The sequence below is a fragment of the Dendrobates tinctorius genome, unplaced genomic scaffold (assembly GCF_039654945.1).
Source record: "Dendrobates tinctorius isolate UK_male_01 unplaced genomic scaffold, ASM3965494v1 ptg000005l, whole genome shotgun sequence".
Classification (NCBI taxonomy): domain Eukaryota; kingdom Metazoa; phylum Chordata; class Amphibia; order Anura; family Dendrobatidae; genus Dendrobates; species Dendrobates tinctorius.
This window is the reverse complement of record NW_027361673.1, coordinates 14156346-14177466: the sequence shown is the minus strand read 5'-3', so window position 1 is coordinate 14177466 and position 21121 is coordinate 14156346. Positions and strand designations below refer to the sequence as shown.

Sequence of the window (21121 nt, the reverse complement as noted above, 5' to 3'; positions counted from 1 at the left end):
GGGTTATTTTGGAGAGGGGCAGTGTGGGTGGGTAATTTTGGAGAGGGGCAGTGTGGGTGGGATATTATACAGAGGGACAGTGTGGAGGGATATTTTGTACAGAAAGCATAGTAAGGAGCAATTCTTTATTCAGAGGTGAAACATGGGAGATTTTTTATGCATGGGGCAGAATAAAGATCCTTTTATTTCTAAGGGCACCATGTCTGGAAGTGCTGCAGAATACAGAAGAGGGAAATATGAAGAGAAGACCTGTGGGAGTGAAATCCCATCATGGTGTCTGTACTACATGGAGACAAAAGGGATAGGAATGATTTCAATCAGAGAAAATGTCATCTATATGGTACCTGGATGTAAATGCTTATTTATGATACTGCCAGTACTGTGGTTCCTGTATGGTCTGTAGCCTGATGATGCTGGTAACAACTCCCAGCATCTCCTTACCATTGCTAAGGAAATAATGGAAGTTGTACTGTAGGTTCAAGCAATACAATTATATATGTGGCTGACCTGACACTTCAGTTGATCGCTGTACTAAGCTTGGTGTTGTATACATGTACCAACAGTGGTTCTGATCTTGTACACATGTAGGTGCTTCTAGGCTATGTTAACCCCTTAGTAACCAAGCCAATTTTTACAATTATGACCAGTGTCAATTTATGAGGTAATAACTCTGAAACGTTTCAACAGATCCCGCTGATTCTGAGCTTGTTGTTTTGTGATATATTGCACTTCTTTATAGTGGTAAAATTTCTTCAATATGACTTGCGTTTATTTATTTAAAAAAAAACAAACGGAAATTTGGCAAAAATTTTGCAATTTTCAAACTTTTAATTTTTGTGCCCTTAAGGCTGTTTTCACACGTCGTGATATTTCCGGTACTATATATATTCCGGTACTATAGATATTCGTGCCCATGGGTGTACTACTTGCGGCACATATATTTTCAACCAGGACGATGCCAAGATGCGACCGTCCAGGCTGAGAACCAGTGGTGAATGAGCTGCTGCGAGCGCAGCATCAGTAAGCAGCGGTGACCTGACAATACACCAGATAATACAAAGGTGACATCAAACCCACAAATATGAACCCCACTTGCCACCGCTACAGGGCAAGTAGGAAGAGCCGCGCAATGCGTCAGAATTGGCGCATCTAATAGATGTGCCTTTCTGGGTGGCGGTGGGCTATTTTTATGTTGGGAGGTGTCAATATTCATGGCCCCATACCAGCCTGAGAATGGCAGTCCCCACCTGTCTTTTAGCAAGGCTGGTTGTCAAGAATGGGGGGACCCCATGCTGTTTTTGTTAAATTATTTAAATAATTAAAAAAAAAAACAGCATGGGGACCCCAATATTCTTGATAACCAGCCTCGCTGAAGCTGACAGCTGAGGGTTGCAGCCCACAGCTGTCAGTTTTGCCTGGCTGGTTATCACAAATACAGGGAAACCCATGCCATTTTTTTTATTTATAGAGCAGGCGACAGCTGATGAATACTCCCATCAGCCACCACCTGCGCTCACTGTTACTGGCGGCAGCAGGTGTAGGATGATGGGACTAGTAGTCCCATCAGCCTCCACCTGTTCTAGCTGTTAACAGTTGAATATAACTCAACATTCTCCCAATTGTTTGCAGAGCAGGGAAGACTAAGGACAGTGGTCTTCAGCACGGCGCCGGGAGCAGAGCTAACTGTACTGCTACTTCCAAGGCGCCAGTATCTGTCACACTGTATATACTGTATGGAGCACTATGTAAGGCCCATTATACTGTATGGAGCATTATATGGGACCCATTATACTGTATGGAGCATTATATGAGGCCCATTATACTGTATGGAGCATTATATGGCACTCACTATACTTTATGGAGCATTATATGGGGCCCATTATACTGTATGGAGAATTATATGGGGGCCATTATACACTGTATGGAGCATTATATGGGGCCCATTATACTATATGGAGCATTATGTGGGGCCATTATACTATATGGAGCATTATATGGGGGTCATTATACACTGTACGGAGCACTATATGGGGCCCATTATACTGTATGGAGCATTATAAGGGGGCCATTATACTGTATAATGGCCCCCTTATAATGCTCCATACAGTATAATGAGAGTATAGTGAGTATAGTGAATGGGGGCCATTATACTATACTAGCCGAAGAGTCCGGCGCTGCCCAATGTGATAAAACACTCCAGGGTCGCCTTTGCTGGGGTCAAAGGTCACATACGTTCAGCATGAAACTCAGGCGCACAGCCGGGGTCCGGGTATAACTGACACTGGGTCAGGTTTATTAACGGTGAAAGCAATGCATAAAGAAAAAAAACATAAAACAAATCCTTGCCTGTCCGGCACTAACTAAACAAGGTACAACCTAACTACCAACTGGCGGGCTTCTCCCATCCAGCCAAACCACAGTTGCAGTGGGCACTGCTTTCACTCACACAGACCGGCTCTCTGTGTTCCCAGGCTGAGACACTCACACAACCACCTGGCATCCTTTTATCTCTGCCTCCCATTATTCATTAGTAACCAGGTGATATACTGACCAGACTAGGCCACATAGGAAAGGTATCTGGGCGAGATATACCTGCCCTCATCCACTATTCCCACATGATTCTCACATATCCCCCCCCTCTGCTCAGACCACTCCGGTCGAGCAATGACACCCGCCAAACAGTGCACTCGGGACAGGGCATCTGCATTCCCCATCTGTACCCCTGGGCGGTGCTCCACCGTAAAAGTGTAGGCCTGCAGGGCAAGGAACCACCGGGTCACCCGGCTATTCCGTTCCTTGTTCAAGTGCATCCACTTGAGAGGGGCATGGTCAGTGATCAGCCTGAACTTTCGGCCCACCAGGTAATATTTGAGGGCCTCTAGAGCCCACTTAATGGCTAGGCACTCTTTTTCTATGACTGCATACTTTTGCTCATGTTTGTTCAGCTTCCTGCTGAGATAGAGGACTTGGTGTTCCACTCCGTCCCTCACTTGTGACAGTACGGCCCCGATACCGGTATCAGAGGCATCCGTTTGTACCACAAACTCGCTGCAGAAGTCCGGAGTCACCAGTACTGGTTGAGAGCAAAGTGCCCGTTTTAGGCTATGGAAGGCTTCTTCAGCCGCTAAACTCCATTTAATCATGACGGAGTCTTTCCCTTTTGTAAGATCCGTCAGGGGGGTAGCGATGGCTGCAAAATTGGGTATGAACCGGCGATAATAGCCAGCGATCCCCAGAAAGGCTTGTACCTGCTTCTTGTTGACAGGTTGCGGCCAGTCCTGAACCGCCTGAATCTTATCGAGCTGGCGTTTAACAATACCCCTCCCAATTACATACCCCAAATACCGGGCTTCTTCTAGCCCGATGTGACATTTCTTGGGGTTTGCGGTTAGACCTGCCTCCCACAGGTCGTCAATCACAGCTTGTACTTTCTGGAGATGAGTCTCCCAGTCCAAGCTGTAAATGACAATGTCATCCGAATAGGCCGAAGCGTACTGCCTATGTGGCCTCAGGACTCGATTCATCAGTCTCTGGAAGGTCGCCAGTGCCCCGTGCAGTCCAAACGGCATATACACATACTGAAGTAAACCTTCCGGCGTAGCAAATGCCGTCTTTTCTCTGGCAGCCTCCGCCAGAGGGATCTGCCAATACCCCTTTGTTAGGTCTAGGGTCGTAACATACCGGGCTTTTCCTAACCGATCTATTAACTCGTCGACCCGGGGCATAGGGTAGGCATCAAATTTTGAGAAAGCGTTCAGTTTCCTGAAGTCATTGCAGAACCGGATGGTGCCGTCCGGTTTAGGAATTAGCACCATTGGGCTGGACCAAGCACTGTGCGACTCCTCAATGACTCCTAACTGTAAATTTGCCTTCACTTCTCGGGAAACGGCTTCACGGCGCTTCCGGGATTCGGTAGGGTTTTACGTGAACTGTGACACCAGGTTCCGTTACGATGTCATGTTTCATTAGCGTAGTCTGCCCAGGTTTTTCTGAGAAAAACTTTTGGTTGTGATGTAGAAACTGCCTGACCTCAGTCTTTTGCCGCTCTGAGAGAGTCTCTGCAACCCGTACCTCCGGTACGGTATGCGAGCAGACGGGACGGGCCAGCTCCGCTGACAAGGCAGACCGATCTTTCCAGGGTTTTATCAGATTTACATGATAAATCTGTTCAGGTTTCCGTTTACCTGCCTGGTATACTTTGTAGTTTACTTCACCAACTCTTTCCTTGATCTCAAAGGGGCCCTGCCACTTTTCCAGGAACTTACTGTCCACCGTGGGGACCAGGATCAACACCCTATCTCCGGATCTACGTACGGATCTTGGCGCCCCTATCATAGATTCTTTTTTGGGCTCCTTGAGCCTTAATCATGTGTTCTTTGACGATAGGCATAACAGCCGCAATACGGTCCTGCATTTGGGTGACGTGATCTATCACCGTTTTAAACGGAGTGACCTGACCCTCCCAGGTTTCTTTTGCGACGTCTGACAGTCCACGAGGACGTCGGGCGTACAATAACTCGAAAGGCGAGAATCCCGTGGAAGACTGGGGTACTTCCCTGATGGCAAAAAGCAAATACGGAAGTAAATAGTCCCAGTTCTTCCCATCCTTGTCTATCACCTTTCTCAGCATCTGCTTCAGAGTTTTATTGAACCGTTCGACCAACCCGTCTGTTTGAGGGTGATACACAGATGTGCGTAACGGTTCGATTTGTAACAATCGGCAGAGCTCCTTCATTACCCTGGACATAAAGGGAGTCCCCTGGTCGGCGAGTATCTGTTTTGGTATACCGACCCGACTAAACACATGCACCAGTTCCTTGGCAATCGTCTTGGTGGCCGTGTTACGCAAAGGGATGGCCTCCAGGTAACGAGTGGCATAATCCATGATGACCAGGATATGTTGGTGTCCACGTGCAGACCGTGGAAGGGGCCCAACTAAATCCATCCCAATCCTCTCAAACGGGACTTCAATAATAGGTAGGGGTACCAAAGGGCTACAGAACCGGGGCTTAGGTGCAGAGGCTTGGCAGTCAGGACAAGACTCACAATATACACGAATATCGTGATGCATGCCTGGCCAAACAAAACAGTGTAATATCCTTTCGGTGGTTTTCTGGACTCCCAGGTGACCTCCCATCACATGTGCGTGGGCCAGGTCCAGCACCTGCCGCCGGTAGGGTTTTGGCACGACTAATAGTTGCACCGTGTCTTCCCCCTTTTTCTCTGATAGAGTAAATCATTCTCCAGAACCATGTAAGGATATGCCAGCCTAGAGCCAGGTTCTATCACTTTTACATTTGTCCTAGCCTGAGAAAGGGTAGGATCCTTTATTTGCTCGCTTTGGAAGTCATCTTTCTGAACTTCTAAATCCGGAAACCAGGGAGGTGGACGGCTGTCGGCCTCCTCCTCTTCCCCGGGCTCCTCAGTATCACCCGCCATGACCGAAAACGGGAACTGCAGGTCATTTCCAGCAGACTCTTCCCCAGAGTCTTCCGGGGAGACCTCTTCCAGGGGTTCGGGACCCACACGCGCCCTGGGAGAAGAATAATGTACACTATTACCCTGAGGTATCAACTGATTCTCCCACAATTGCCAGAAGTGGGGAAAATCCCGGCCAAGGATAACATCATGCAACAACGCCGGGACGAGTCCCACTTTATGTTGCACAGACCCATAGGAAGTAGCAATGCATATGACCGTGGTGAGGTACGAACAGGTGTCTCCATGCACACACGTCACAGAAAATTTGTCTGATGGTCCAGTTGGGGCTGACACCAGACTGGCCTTCACCAGAGTCACCACACTTCCCAAGTCTAACAATGCCACCACATTTTTTCCATCAACAGTTAAATCACACAAGTGTTTCTCCACATCCTTTTGACCAGCATTCACACTCACTACCCGTGCAACCATAGACATGCGGTTTTTAGAGTCTGTGATGTCGCACTGCATGGGTTCAGTCGTGAGCAGACAGTTCGCAACAATGTGTCCCATCTCTTGGCAGCGGAAACACCTAACGGGCCCCTTGCTTAGACCATAGTTCGTTACTCTCGGCCTCGTAGTGCGGGCAGTCCCGTTTTCCTCCCCCACTGTCTTAGGGATTTTTCCTTCTCCCCTACTCCCTGGAACAGTCTTACCGGTTCCACGTGGAGATGATGAAGAACGAGGTGGGGTAGCGTCGTCTCGGAGTCCTTCCGCCACGGAGTAACGTTCAACCAGATCCACCAGTTGATCTGCCGTCGTAGGATTTCCATGGCTTACCCACTTCCTCAGGGCTGGCGGTAGGGCTCTCAGGTATTTGTCCATGACGACTCTCTGGATTATCTCTGGCGCTGTCAACACCTCGGGTTGTAGCCACTTCTTCGTCACGTGGATCAGGTCGAACATCTGTGACCAACTGGCGTGCTGCTCCCGTCCAGCCAAACCACAGGTGCAGTGGGCACTGCTTTCACTCACGTGTCTCTCACACAGACAGGCTCTCTGTGTTCCCAGGCTGAGACACTCACACAACCACCTGGCATCCTTTTATATCTGCCTCCCATTATTCATTAGTAACCAGGTGATATACTGACCAGACTAGGCCACATAGGAAAGGTATCTGGGCGAGATATACCTGCCCTCATCCACTATTCCCACATGATTCTCACACCGGGCATAGTAACTAACTGTGGTTAGTTATAACAAATAAGGATTATCCTTCATCCCATAGTCCAGTGCCCATATACCCATCATACATATCCTCCAGCCCATAGTCCAGTGCCCATATACCCATCACATATCCTCCATCCCATAGCCCAGTGCCCATATACCCATCATACATATCCTCCATTCCACATTCCCATATACCCATTATACATATCCTCCATCCCATAATCCAGTGCCCATATACCCATCAAACAAATCCTCCATCCCATAGTCCCGTGCCCATATATCCATCACATAGTCCCGTGCCCATATACCCACCACACATCCTCCATACCATAGTCCTGTGCCCATATACCCATCATACATACTCGATCCCATAGTCCCATGCCCATATACCCATTGTCACGCTGCGCTCACCTGGGGGTGGGACCTCGGTCCCGACGTCATCTCTTCCGGAGCCGCGGTCACTCTGGGGGTCCCGCCGGGTGTGCACGCGCACCTCTCATACCTAGGTCCCTGTCTCCTCCATGTTATGTCTGCGCTTGCGCGCTTTTCTCAGTTCGGTCTCCAGGTCAGTCCTCTCTATGGTACTGGAGGACTTGACCCAGGAAGCTCTCGTGATCATGTGCTATATCAGGCTACCTCTTCCTAGGGGAGGTGCCTGATTATTGTTGTGCTTCCTGGCTTGGTCTGCCGTGTCCCTGCCTGGCTGTGCGCTGTATTCAGGTCCCCTGCCTTGCACTCTGTTGTGCCTCTTGGCACACGCTCTGAACCTGCACTCTGCCTTGTACTTGGTTGTGCCTCCTGGCACACGCTCTGACCCTGTACTCTGTCTCATACTCAGTTGTGCCTCCTGGCACATGCTCTGACCCTGTACTCTGTCTCATACTCAGTTGTGCCTCCTGGCACACACTCTGATTCCGTGCTCTGTCTTACACTCAGTTGTGCCTCCTGGCACACACTCGGACCCTGTGCTTTGTCTCATACTCAGTTGTGCCTCCTGGCACATGCTCTGATCCTGTACTCAGTCTCTTACTCTGTTACACCTCCTGGCACACCTGCTGCCTGACTCAGTGCTCTGACGTGCTCCTTGCACGCATCCTGCTTCACTCACACCCGGACAAACGAAGTCTCTGTATACCACGTGTTCCCGTGTCCACGCTTTACACGTTCCTGCAGACACACTCACCCACTCGTGTCTCCTGTGAGCCGGCCGCCTGGTGCCAGCAGTCGTGGTGCCTCACTCCCTGGGGCTTGCCCCTGACACTCCCTGTATAGGGGGTGGTCTTCACTAGGTCAGCTCGCCCAGGGAGGGTTGGTGTCACGACCCAGAGGGTCCACTCCAGGAGTCGTCACACCCATCACATATACTCCATCCCATAGTCCCGTGCCCATATACCCACACATCATCTCATAGTCCAGTGCCCACATACCCACCACACATCCTCCATACCATAGTCCCGTGCCCATATACCCATCATACATACTCGATCCCATAGTCCCGTGCCCATATACCCATCACACATACTCCATCCCATAGTCCCGTGCCCATATACCCATCATACATACTCGATCCCATAGTCCCGTGCCCATATACCCATCATACATACTCGATCCCATAGTCCCGTGCCCATATACCCATCACACATACTCCATCCCATAGTTCCGTGCCCATATACCCATCACACATCATCTCATAGTCCAGTGCCCATATACCCACCACACATCCTCCATACCATAGTCCCGTGCCCATATACCCATCACACATACTCCATCCCATAGTGCCGTGCCCATATACCCATCATACATACTCGATCCCATAGTCCCGTGCCCATATACCCATCACACATACTCCATCCCATAGTCCCGTGCCCATATATCCATCACATAGTCCCGTGCCCATATACCCACCACACATCCTCCATACCATAGTCCTGTGCCCATATACCCATCATACATACTCGATCCCATAGTCCCATGCCCATATACCCATTGTCACGCTGCGCTCACCTGGGGGTGGGACCTCGGTCCCGACGTCATCTCTTCCGGAGCCGCGGTCACTCTGGGGGTCCCGCCGGGTGTGCACGCGCACCTTTCATACCTAGGTCCCTGTCTCCTCCATGTTATGTCTGCGCTTGCGCGCTTTTCTCAGTTCGGACTCCAGGTCAGTCCTCTCTATGGTACTGGAGGACTTGACCCAGGAAGCTCTCGTGATCATGTGCTATATCAGGCTACCTCTTCCTAGGGGAGGTGCCTGATTATTGTTGTGCTTCCTGGCTTGGTCTGCCATGTCCCTGCCTGGCTGTGCGCTGTATTCAGGTCCCCTGCCTTGCACTCTGTTGTGCCTCTTGGCACACGCTCTGAACCTGCACTCTGCCTTGTACTTGGTTGTGCCTCCTGGCACACGCTCTGACCCTGTACTCTGTCTCATACTCAGTTGTGCCTCCTGGCACATGCTCTGACCCTGTACTCTGTCTCATACTCAGTTGTGCCTCCTGGCACACACTCTGATTCCGTGCTCTGTCTTACACTCAATTGTGTCTCCTGGCACACACTCGGACCCTGTGCTTTGTCTCATACTCAGTTGTGCCTCCTGGCACATGCTCTGATCCTGTACTCAGTCTCTTACTGTTACACCTCCTGGCACACCTGCTGCCTGACTCAGTGCTCTGACGTGCTCCTTGCACGCATCCTGCTTCACTCACACCCGGACAAACGAAGTCTCTGTATACCACGTGTTCCCGTGTCCACGCTTTACACGTTCCTGCAGACACACTCACCCACTCGTGTCTCCTGTGAGCCGGCCGCCTGGTGCCAGCAGTCGTGGTGCCTCACTCCCTGGGGCTTGCCCCTGACACTCCCTGTATAGGGGTGGTCTTCACTAGGTCAGCTCGCCCAGGGAGGGTTGGTGTCACGACCCAGAGGGTCCACTCCAGGAGTCGTCACACCCATCACATATACTCCATCCCATAGTCCCGTGCCCATATACCCACACATCATCTCATAGTCCAGTGCCCACATACCCACCACACATCCTCCATACCATAGTCCCGTGCCCATATACCCATCATACATACTCGATCCCATAGTCCCGTGCCCATATACCCATCACACATACTCCATCCCATAGTCCCGTGCCCATATACCCATCATACATACTCGATCCCATAGTCCCGTGCCCATATACCCATCATACATACTCGATCCCATAGTCCCGTGCCCATATACCCATCACACATACTCCATCCCATATTTCCGTGCCCATATACCCATCACACATCATCTCATAGTCCAGTGCCCATATACCCACCACACATCCTCCATACCATAGTCCCGTGCCCATATACCCATCACACATACTCCATCCCATAGTGCCGTGCCCATATACCCATCACACACACTCCATCCCATAGTCCCGTGCCCATATACTCATCACACACACTCCATCCCATAGTCCCGTGCCCATATACTCATCACACATACTCCATCTCAGTCTTGTGCCCATATACCCATCACACATAATCCCATAGTCCAGTGCCCATATACCCACCACACATCCTCCATACTATAGTCCTGTGCCCATATACCCATCACACATACTCCATCCCATAGTCCCGTGCCCATATACCCATAATACATATCCTCTATCCCATGGTCCCATGCCCATATACCCATCACACATTATCCCATAGTCCAGTTCCCATATACCCACCTCATCCTACATCCCATAGTCCTGTGCCCATATACCCATCACACATCCTATATCCCATAGTCCAGTGCCCATATACCCATCATACATATCCTCCATCCCATAGTCCCATGCCCATATACCCATTACACATCATCCATCCCATAGTCCAGTGCCCATATACCCATCATACAAATCCTTCATCCCATAGTCCCGTGCCCATATATCCATCACAAATCCTTCATCCCATAGTCCCGTGCCCATATATCCATCACACATCCTCCATCCCATAGTCCCATGCCCATATATCCATCACACATCCTCCATCCCATATACCCATCACACATCCCATAATCCAGTGCCCATATACCCACCACACATCCTCCATACCATAGTCCTGTGCCCATATACCCATCATACATACTCCATCCCATAGTCCCGTGCCCATATACCCATCACACATACTCCATCCCATATACCCACTCATACTCCATCCCATAGTCTCGTGCCCATATACCCATCACACATACTCCATCCCATAATCCTGTGCCCATATACCCATCACACATACTCCATCCCATAGTCCCGTGCCCATATACCCATCACACATCATCCCATAGTCCAGTTCCCATATACCCATCATACATATCCTCCACCCCAGTCCCATTCCATATACCCATCATACATATCCTCCATCCCATAGTTCTGTGCCCATATACCCATCACACATACTCCATCCCATAGTCCCACGCCCATATACCCATAATACATATCCTCTATCCCATGCCCATATACCCATCATCCCATATACCCATCATACATATCCTCCATCCCATAGTCCCATGCCCATATACCCATCATACATATCCTCCATCCCATAGTCCCGTGCCCATATACCCAACACACATCCTCCATCCCATAGTCCAGTGCCCATATACCCATCATACAAATCCTTCATTCCATAGTCCCGTGCCCATATACCCATCACACATCCTCCATCCCATAGTCCCGAGCCACGTGGCGCTGAGCAGGAAGTTCCTGGAGATTTGCTGTTATGTAACCTGGCAGTGCTTCTCTGTGTGCGGCCACTCATGATGCGATTTTCTACGTCGGTAACAATAGAGCGCAGCAGTAATAGAGGTGATGATTCATTTCTGTCGTGCTCTCTGCTTCTTTCTGGGGGGCAGACAATGGCTGGGAGCTTATGTTTCTGGGGATGCTAGATTTCTCCCACCTGGTCAGTGTCTGCTGAGGTGTTGTGGAGCAGGAAAACTGTTGTTCATAGCAACCAATCATAGCTCAGCTTTCATCTTTTAAAAAGCTCTGCTGAAATGAAAGATGCTTAGTGATTGGTTGCTATGGGCAACACAGGCAAGCGTAACCTGTTTTGGTCAAGATGTGCCTATGATATATTAAATTCAATTCAAAGAAGCTTTATTGGCAGGAGTAAATACACATTAGTTTTGCCAAAGCAAGTGTACAGAAGGGAATGGGGATAGGGACTGTAGGAAAGGTGGGTGGGGGCAGATCCAGGATGGGGGCTATATTAGTCCATGGCATAGGGAAGGTGTATGGGGGCAGATCCAGGGTGGGGCAATAGAAGTGCATGGCATAGGGAAGGTGAATGGGGAGCATGGGGCACATCCAGGGTGGGGGCTATAGAAGTCCATGGCATATCATAGGTCTCTTTCTCGCAGTCTATGACATTCGCTCACATATTGCGCTGCTATCTCCACTGCTCTCTCTTCTTCCCCCAGCAGGATATATGTTTTCTCTTCCTCCTTCATGGTGGTGAAATCCAGGAAGAGATGTGAGAGTCTCCTGAAGTGAGTGTCCCTCACTGCTGAGTATTTGGGGCAGTGTAGCAGGAAGTGGGTCTCATCCTCCAGGGCCTCCTGGTCACAGTGTTGGCACAGTCTTTCCTCCCTGGGCTTGTAGCTCTGCCTGTGTCGGCCGACCTCGATGGCCAGACTGTGGGCACTGAGTCTATACCGGCTCAGGATCTTGCGGTCTCTGGGTCCGGGAGTTTCTCCAGGTATGGGGCCAGTCTGTAATCTCTCTGTAGACTCCGGTACATGGTCAGTTTCTGTGAGCTGATGATGTCGTTCTTCCAGTCACTTATGTACATATATAATATTAGATATTTATTATACGGGACTTTGCGTGTGGAGTGAGTGTGGCTATGCAGAGTGGGCGTGGCTTGATACACTCATTTTTATATATACCGTATTTTCCGCTTTGTAAGACGCACTTTTTTTCCCCCAAAATTGAGGGGAAAAAGGGGGTGCGTCTTACAAAGAGGATATACATTTGCGCTGCCACTGAGGGTACTTGCCGCGGCACTCTGTGCCCTGATGCTGCCGCTGCGCTGTCCGCCACCGCCGCGCTCCTGTCCCCCGGTGGTTTCTTCCGCCCCACCGCCGCCGCCGCGCTCTGTCCCGTTCAGCGTGGGGGGGTCTCTGTCGCTCCATGCCTGCTTTCTTCCTGGAAAATGGCCGCTGCGCATGCGCAGACGGACATCTCGGCACTGAAATCTCGGGAGATGAGATTTCAGCGCTGAAATCTCATCTCCCGAGATTTCAGTGCCGAGATGTCCGTCTGCGCATGCGCGGCGGCCATTTTCCAGGAAGAAAGCAGGCATGGAGCGACAGAGACCCCCCCACGCTGAACGGGACAGAGCGCGGCGGCGGCGGTGGGGCGGAAGAAACCACCGGGGGACAGGAGCGCGGCGGTGGCGGACAGCGCAGCGGCAGCATCAGGGCACAGAGTGCCACGGCAAGTACCCTCAGAACGAGACAGAGCGCGGCGATGGCGGCAAACACCGGGGGATAGGAGCGTGGTGGTAAGAACCGGGGGAGAGCGCGGCGGTGGTGGCAAGCAGGCACCGGGGGACAGCGTGGCGGTGGTGGCAAGCACTGGGGGACAGAGTGCAGCGGTGGTGGCAAGCAGGCACCGGGGGGACAGAGCGTGGCGGTGGTGGCAAGCATCAGGGGACAGAGGGCGGCGGCAGTAACAGACACCGGCAGCGGCACGCTGCACATCAAAACACCCCCTCATCCCAGCAGCAATGTTCCACTCCGGCCTCCTCCATCACCACCCCTGGTAAGCAATAAGATGCATGGATTATAAGATGCACCACCATTTTATTAAAAATAAAGTTTTTTTTCCTATTTTTCTCCTCAAAATTTGGGGTGCGTCTTATAATCCGGAGCGTCTTATAAAGCGAAAAATACGGTACATAAAATAGATTTAAGATGGAGCATTATATGGGGGCCATTATATACTGTATGGAGCATTAAATGAGGGCCCATTATACTATATGGAGCATTATACCTTATGGAGCAATATATAGGGACCGTTATACACTATGTGAGGGATGGCCAGGGCTGTAGGCATGGCCAAGGACACCGGGGCATCTAGGCCCTGGCCTCCCGTCACATGAAAATAATGTCCATTAGTCAGCATACCTGTGACTTCAGGTCCAGCATCATCAGGATCTCTTCTGCGCCACTAAAGGTGGTCTGCAAACAATTTTGCATGGATTGAGACACAGTCCATTTCAACTTGAAACTGAACAACTTTACTGTTTTCATTTCTCAGCACATCAAAGTATTTCACAGCATTAATCACATGTCCAATATTACACATTTCTTCCTCTTTCCCTGTACTTCTCTGTCACACAGCACGCTCCCGGATCGGACCGTATCATATGGTTACTCAGTGTCCTCCCTGTTTAGCTCTGCCACGGTTAGACTCTTCTGTCTGTTTCGCCCCAGACATCAGAGCATCTGATCCCGAAGCCAGTTGCCACATGGCGAGTGAACTGCCCTTCTGTACTGTCATTATTTCTCCTGTGGTACTTCCTATGGCCTCCAGTATATTACGGGGACCTACCGCCTTTAATGGTAATGCAGCATCCTCTCTGCCTTCACTCACTGCACTTGGGGATTCCCTCAGCCGCTTCGCCCCGGATCTAAGGGCATCAGCCCAACGCGATAAGTTGCATCATGGAGTCTCCCGCGTCTCTGTACTCTCCTGGCCTTCCTTTCTGCACCACACTGCTGTAGCCCACTGTAGTTCTGTCATGCTGCTTTCCTGGCCTGTTACTGCAGATGGCTGGTCTCCTCACTTATCATAACGTTGTGTGGTCACTGCTACGATTCCGTGCTATAATCCTGGGCACTAAAGCCCATGCAGGCGGGTTGGGCACCATGGCCCGTCTCACTCCTAAGAGGAAGTTCTCCCTCTCTTAGCTGCAGCTGACCCCTCCTATGTTGAACTATTTACTGTATGAACTCCTGCCTTACTATATACACTGCTATACCTCAAACTACAATGTACCCCATCTTGTGGCTAAATTTGGGTACTGCAGTTTCCTATGACATTATAACCTCAAAAATTGTGGAGGGCACCACTAAGGGATCACCAATTACATGCTTAAGACCAATATCATAAACCAGAAAAGAGGCATGTAAAGAGGAGGGATCACCAATAAGGTATAACAAAATACAAGATAATAAACTTTTTATTAATCATCCAAAACAAACAACATGCAGTGCAATTATAAAAACAGTTAAAACCGCACAATCGCGTTCATTTAACACAATAACCCCTTCATGATGCTATTATTTGCAAATGTGCTAACAAAGCACCTGGTATAAGTATATAAAATCTTATCAACAGGTAATGAAAAACATACACTCCACCTTCCACCTTATATAATAATGGATGCAAACTACCTAGTTAGTCTAACAAAATGTTAGAACAAAAAACCTGCTCAAATTAGCACAAAAAAACCCTAATGAAGCCAGTTGCTCTGGCGTAACGCGTCGGGCGTTTCCTCTGCCCCTGCCTCACCACTTCTCACTCTTACCTCTACTGGTTACTGGATTAGGGCTTTACCTGCCAGCATTATTTTGCTCTTAAAAGGTTGTATAGAGGGGGCCATTGGCAATTGGGACCCTTGATTTTTGGCCTGTTTATACTGCATTAGCAGCCTTTTACCCTATCAATCCCTATGCTCTCATTTGTGCATACACACTGTTTATTTGTTAGGGGTTTTTTGTGCTAATTTGAGCAGGTTTTTTGTTCTAACATTTTGTTAGACTAACTAGGTAGTTTGCATCCATTATTATATAAGGTGGAAGGTGGAGTGTATGTTTTTCATTACCTGTTGATAAGATTTTATATACTTATACCAGGTGCTTTGTTAGCACATTTGCAAATAATAGCATCATGAAGGGTTTGTGCAGGTGTTATTGTGTTAAATGAACGCGAGTGTGCGGTTTTAACTGTTTTTATAATTGCACTGCATGTTGTTTGTTTTGGATGATTAATAAAAAGTTTATTATCTTGTATTTTGTTATACCTTATTGGTGATCCCTCCTCTTTACATGCCTCTTTTCTGGTTTATTCCTATGACATTATAATACATAGCAGAATATGTATACATTTATACAAGTTCCACATAATACATATCAAAGGGGTGGAGCATCACACGGCCCCGGTATACCCCTTACACCTGTATGGAAGACTATGTGAGGCACATAATACTGTATGATTATACCGTCTGGGCTGACGTATAAGTCTGCAGTCACTGTACGCTCTCACTGACCTCTGAGCTATTGCTAAATCTACGATAGCACTCATGTAAAGTAAGCAGTGAAACCTCTGGCACTGCACTACACCTATATGTGTCTGCTGTATCTGCTCCTCATGCATTGCTATGTTAAAGCGGCCACTGAGACTCTTGCCTGGGGCCCAACCTGGAGCCGGCCCTCATTACAAGGACAGGGCGTCACTTCTCTTGTGTCTGACAGTAAAGCGCCTGCACTGCACATAGCAGCCAATCACAGCGCAGCTTTCATTTTTCTACTCTTGAAAACTAAAAGCTTCAAGAGTATAAATATGAAAGCTGCGCTGTGATTGGCTGCTAGGAGCAACCGAGGCTGCTTTTCTTTTCAGTGTTGTGTGTCGCACTGACGATACCAGCGCTGCAGCTCGTCTCTCCTGTGCCTGACATGGCTGCTGTCAGGGAGTGTCTGCAGTGCCGACTTCCCGGTCACCGGCGGCTCCCGCACACGCTCCATTATTATCACTAGCTGCTGTTGTCACGACGTCACTCCGGACTCCCGCTCTCCTCACCGTCCCTTGCTCCGCCCCCTCTTGCATGACGTCATGGATTCGGAGCGTCGCTATTGGTTGACCCACGTTCCCGGGCCCCCGTGTGTAACTGCGGAGAGCGGAAGCGGCGCTCTGTATTGTCTGCGGGAGGAAGAGGCGGGGGAACCGGGGTCAGCGCTGCAGACACAGCTGGGCTCTCCACACACGGGGCCTGCGTCATTCATGCCTCCGGTTCACATGCCGCGTCCTCGGCAGCCGAAGCGCAGCGGGGGGCTGTAGCACCGACACGCCGGAGCTTACCCTCTTTATCACACAGAGAATCAGCTCAGAGACTCCGGCGGAGGCTAGGCCACACGGCGGGCCGTGCACACAGCGGAGGCTGAGGGGAGACACAGGCCGGAGCGGGCGGATAGAGCGATCTCCGTGCTCCGGGAGAGGAGCCGCGCACAATAGCCGCTCCTCGGTATTAATCCGCGATTACTGCAGTCTCTGGGAAGAGGAAGATGTCCAAGAACAGCGGGGGAGGAGCCGGAGGCGGGACCGTAGGAGGAGCCGGAGGCGGGACCGGGGCGCTCACCTGGGTGGTAAGTAATGAGGCTGTGTGCAGGAGTGGGGGTGACTGCAGCGCCACCTAGTGGAGGGAGGAGGGCAGGGGCACTCACCTGTGTGGTAAGGAATGAGGCCTGTGTGCAGGAGTGGGGGTAACTGCAGCACCACCTGCTGGTGGGAGGAGGGCAGGAACACTCACCTGGGTGGTAAGGAATGAGGCCTGTGTGCAGGAGCGAGGGGTGACTGGAGCGCCACCTAGTGGACGGAGAAGGGCAGAGGCACTCACCTAGCTGGGTGTTAAGGAATGAGGTCTGTGTGCAGGAGTGGGGGTAACTGCAGCACCACCTACTGGTGGGAGGAGGGCAGGAACACTCACCTGTGTGGTAAGGAATGAGGCCTGTGTGCAGGAGCGAGGAGTGACTGCAGCACCACCTAGTGGACGGAGAAGGGCAGGGGCACTTACCTGTGTGGTAAGTAATGAGGCCTGTGTGCAGGGGGGGTAACTGCAGTGCCATCTAGTGGAGGGAGGAGGAAAGGGGCACTCACCTGGGTGGTAAGGAATGAGGGGTGACTGCAATGCCACCTAGTGGAGGGAGAAGGGCAGGGGCACTCGCCTGGGTGGTAAGGAATGAGGCCTGTGTGCAGGAGTGGGGGTAACTGCAGCGCCACCTTCTGGTTGGAGGAGGGCAGGAGCACTCACCTGGGTGGTAAGGAATGAGGCCTGTGTACAGGAGCGAGGGGTGACTGGAGCGCCACCTAGTGGACGGAGAAGGGCAGGGGCACTCACCTGTGTGGTAAGGAATGAGGCCTATGTGCAGTGGGGGGGGTGACTGCAGCACCATCTAGTGTAGGGAGGAGGAAAGGGGCACGCACCTGGGGGGTAAGGAATGAGGGGTGACTGCAGCGCCACCTAGTGGACGGAGAAGGGCAGGGGCACTCACCTGGGTGGTAAGTAATGAGGCCTGTGTGCAGGGTGGGGGTAACTGCAGTGCCATCTAGTGGAGGGAGGAGGAAAGGGGCACTCACCTGGGTGATAAGTAATGAGGCCTCTGTGCAGGAGTAGAGGGGAGGACTGCAGGGGCACTCAAATGGATGGTAACTGAGGCCTGTGTGCAGGAATGGGGGTGACTGCAGCACCACCTGCTGGAGGGAGAAAGGCAGGGGTGCTCACCTGGGTGGTGGTAACTGAGGCCTGTGTGCAGGAATGAAGGGGAGTAGCGAGGAGAGAGATGAATTAGTCGGGCAGCAGAGTTAAGTATGGACTGGAGAGGTGCAGGGAGACCACAGAAAAGGATGTTGCAGTAGTTGAGGCAGGAGATGATGAGGGCGTGCACAAGCATTTTAGTAGATTGAGGGTTGAGGAAAGGACGGATTCTGGAAATATTTTTGACTGGAGGTGACAGGGGGTAGAAAGAGCTTGGATGTGTGGTTTGAAGGACAGGGCAGAATCAAGGGTTACTCCGAGGCAGCGGACTTCCGGTACTGGGGAAAGCGTGATGTCATTAATTGTGATAGGTCAGGTAAGGAAGATTTGTGAGATGCAGGAAAGATGATGAGTTCAGATTTGTCCACATTGAGCTTGAGGAAGCGAGAGGAGAAGGAGGCTATGGCTGGTAGACACACCGAGATTCTGGGCAGCAGAGAGGTGATGTCTGGGCCAGAGAGGTAGATCTGAGTGTCATCAGCATAAAGGTGCTACTGGAATCCATGGAACTTTATGAGTTGCCCTAGGCCAAGGGTATAAATTGAGAAGAGTAGGGGTCCTAGAACAGAGCCTTGGGGAACTCCAACAGAGAGAGGGTGGGATGAGGAAGTAGTGTGGGAGTGGGAGACGCTGCATGTGCGGTTTGAAAGGTATGAGGAGATCCCGTATAGGGCGATGTCTTCGATGCCAAAGTAGGAGAGGATCTGTAGTAGGAAACAGTGGTCAACTGTGTCGAATGCAGAGGACAGGTCTAGAAGCAGGAGTATAGAGTATTGTCCGTTTGCTTTGGCTGTAAGTAAGTCGTTAGTAATTTTAGTCAGGGCTGTCTCAGTGGAGTGATGGGGGCGGAAACCAGATTGTCAAAGAGCAAGTTAGATGAGAGGCGGGAGGAAAGTTCAGCGTGGACGTGCAGCTCCAGGAGTTTGGAAGCGAATGGGAGCAGTGATATTGGGTGATAGCTGGACATAGCGGTTGGGTCGAGGGTTGGCTTTTTAAGGATAGGCGTGATTGTGGCATGTTTAAAAGCAGAAGGGAAGGTACCGGACGTTAGCGATTGGTTGAAGAGGTGGGTTTGGGATGGGATAAGTGTGGTGGTGAGGATGGGGAGGAGATGGGATGGGGTCAAGTGCACAGGTTGTGAGGTGCGATTGGGAGAAGAGGCGATTAAGCTCCCCTTCAGTGATGTTGGAGAGGGAGGTTATGGGGTTTGGGCATTGGTCTGGTATACATATTGAATAACTGGGATTGTAGGATAGGGAAGATACGAAGGTTGTGAAGTAGGCCTGTTTAGCAGAGGTGAGGGCAGATTTGAAAGCGAGTGTTGCCTGTTTGAATGCAGTGAAGTCATCTTGCGAATTTGTTTTCTTCCAACGCCGCTCTGCAGCCCTGGACACGTGCCGGAGCTTTTTAGTGGTGTTATTGTGCCAGGGTTGTTTGTTTGTACGTCGCATTCTGCCATGAACGAGAGGGGTGACCATGTCAATAGCTGATGCGAGAGTGGCATTGTAGAAAGCAGTGGCACTGTCTGAGTCTTGGAGTGAGGATATGGATGCCAGTGGTAGAATAAAGTAGAGCCAGAGAGCGCGTGGGTGTCTAGGTGTGCAAGGTTTCTGTGAAGGTGCGCATGTTGCTGGACATGGGTGCCAGGAGAGGAGGACAGGGATGAGAAAGTGAGTAGATGGTGGTCAGATAGAGGGAGAAGGGAGGTGGTGAAGTTAGAAAAAGAGCAGAGGCGGGTGAAGACCAGGTCTAATGTATGTCCGTCTGTGTGGGTGGCTGAGGAGGACCACTGAGTAAGTCCAAAGGATGAAGTAAGGGACAGGAGTTTGGAGGCTGCTGACTGAAAAGTATCAGTGGGGATGTTGAAGTCACCCATGATGATATTGGGGATGTCAGTTGAAAGAAACTGAAGAAGCCAGGTAGAGAATTCGTCAATGAAGACAATGGTCGGGCCTGGAGGTCGGTATATGACTGCCAATTGGAGATTGGAGGGAGAGTAGATGCAGACAGAGTGGACTTCAAAAGAGGGGAGGATTAGGGAGGGAAGAGGTGGGATTGGGTTAAAGGTGCAGTTGAAAGAAAGGAGAAGACCCACTCCTCCACCGTGTCTGTTGCCAGGGTGAGGAGTGTGGGTGAAGTGGAGGCCGCCGTAACACAGCGCAGCAGGGGAGGCGGTATCAGAGGGTGTCAGCCATGTTTCTGTGAGGCCGAGAAAGGCAAGATTGCGAGGTCATGAATCACATGAAGCTTATTGCAGATGGAGCAGGCATTCCAAAGTGCGGTATGGGGAGATTCTCTATTCAGTGCTCACATCATATTTTGGATATGCCATAAATGGACCCCCACTGATGTAAGAACCAGCAGAAACCCTTGCTCCTGCTGATTGATTTGTGGTCTCTAGAGTTGGTGCGAGTTGATTCACACTGCACAAACCAGTGGTCGCGTCGGATGACTGCAGATCTCTGACATGGTTGCCGGATCATGTTGGAACCCCAGCAACCCTAAGGCCACGTTCAGTATTTGGTCAGTATTTTACATCAGTATTTGTAAGCCCAAACTAGGAGTGGAACAACAATCAGAGGAAAAGTATAATAGAAACACTTTACCACTTCTGTATTTATCATCCACTCGTAGTTTGGGCTTACAAATACTGAGGTAAAAAACTCACCAAATACTGTACGTGTGAACGTGGCTTAACAATGGGTCTCTGTAGAGCCCTGTCTTAAATAGAGTGGAGGTGTGTATTCTCTACTAGAGATGGGCGGACCCCCTGGATCTTCGGGTTCAGCCAAACAGTTGCAAAAAGTTGGGTACTAGAACAGTACCTGGACCCGATTCACTTGAATTGGGGCCACGAACATCCAGTGTTTGCCACGCTGTAATGTGCATGACATCATGGCAAATCGGAGGTG

At 50.5% G+C, this 21121-nt stretch overlaps 1 protein-coding gene across 3 annotated transcripts in view; it reads left to right on the top strand.

Moving 5' to 3' along the window:
- Window positions 1-16581: 16581 nt before the first annotated feature.
- The window catches only part of TOP2B (DNA topoisomerase II beta), a 164473-nt gene continuing 159933 nt past the window's right edge, over window positions 16582-21121 (top strand). The window contains exon 1 of one of the 3 annotated variants that reach the window (XM_073568361.1): window positions 16582-17040. In XM_073568361.1, the coding sequence (XP_073424462.1) occupies window positions 16960-17040 (81 nt within the window). In that variant the 5' untranslated portion in view covers window positions 16582-16959. Of the gene's footprint in view, window positions 17041-18037; window positions 18184-21121 lie in introns of those variants that run through there. The other 2 variants (XM_073568360.1, XM_073568362.1) reach the window with 2 other exon arrangements.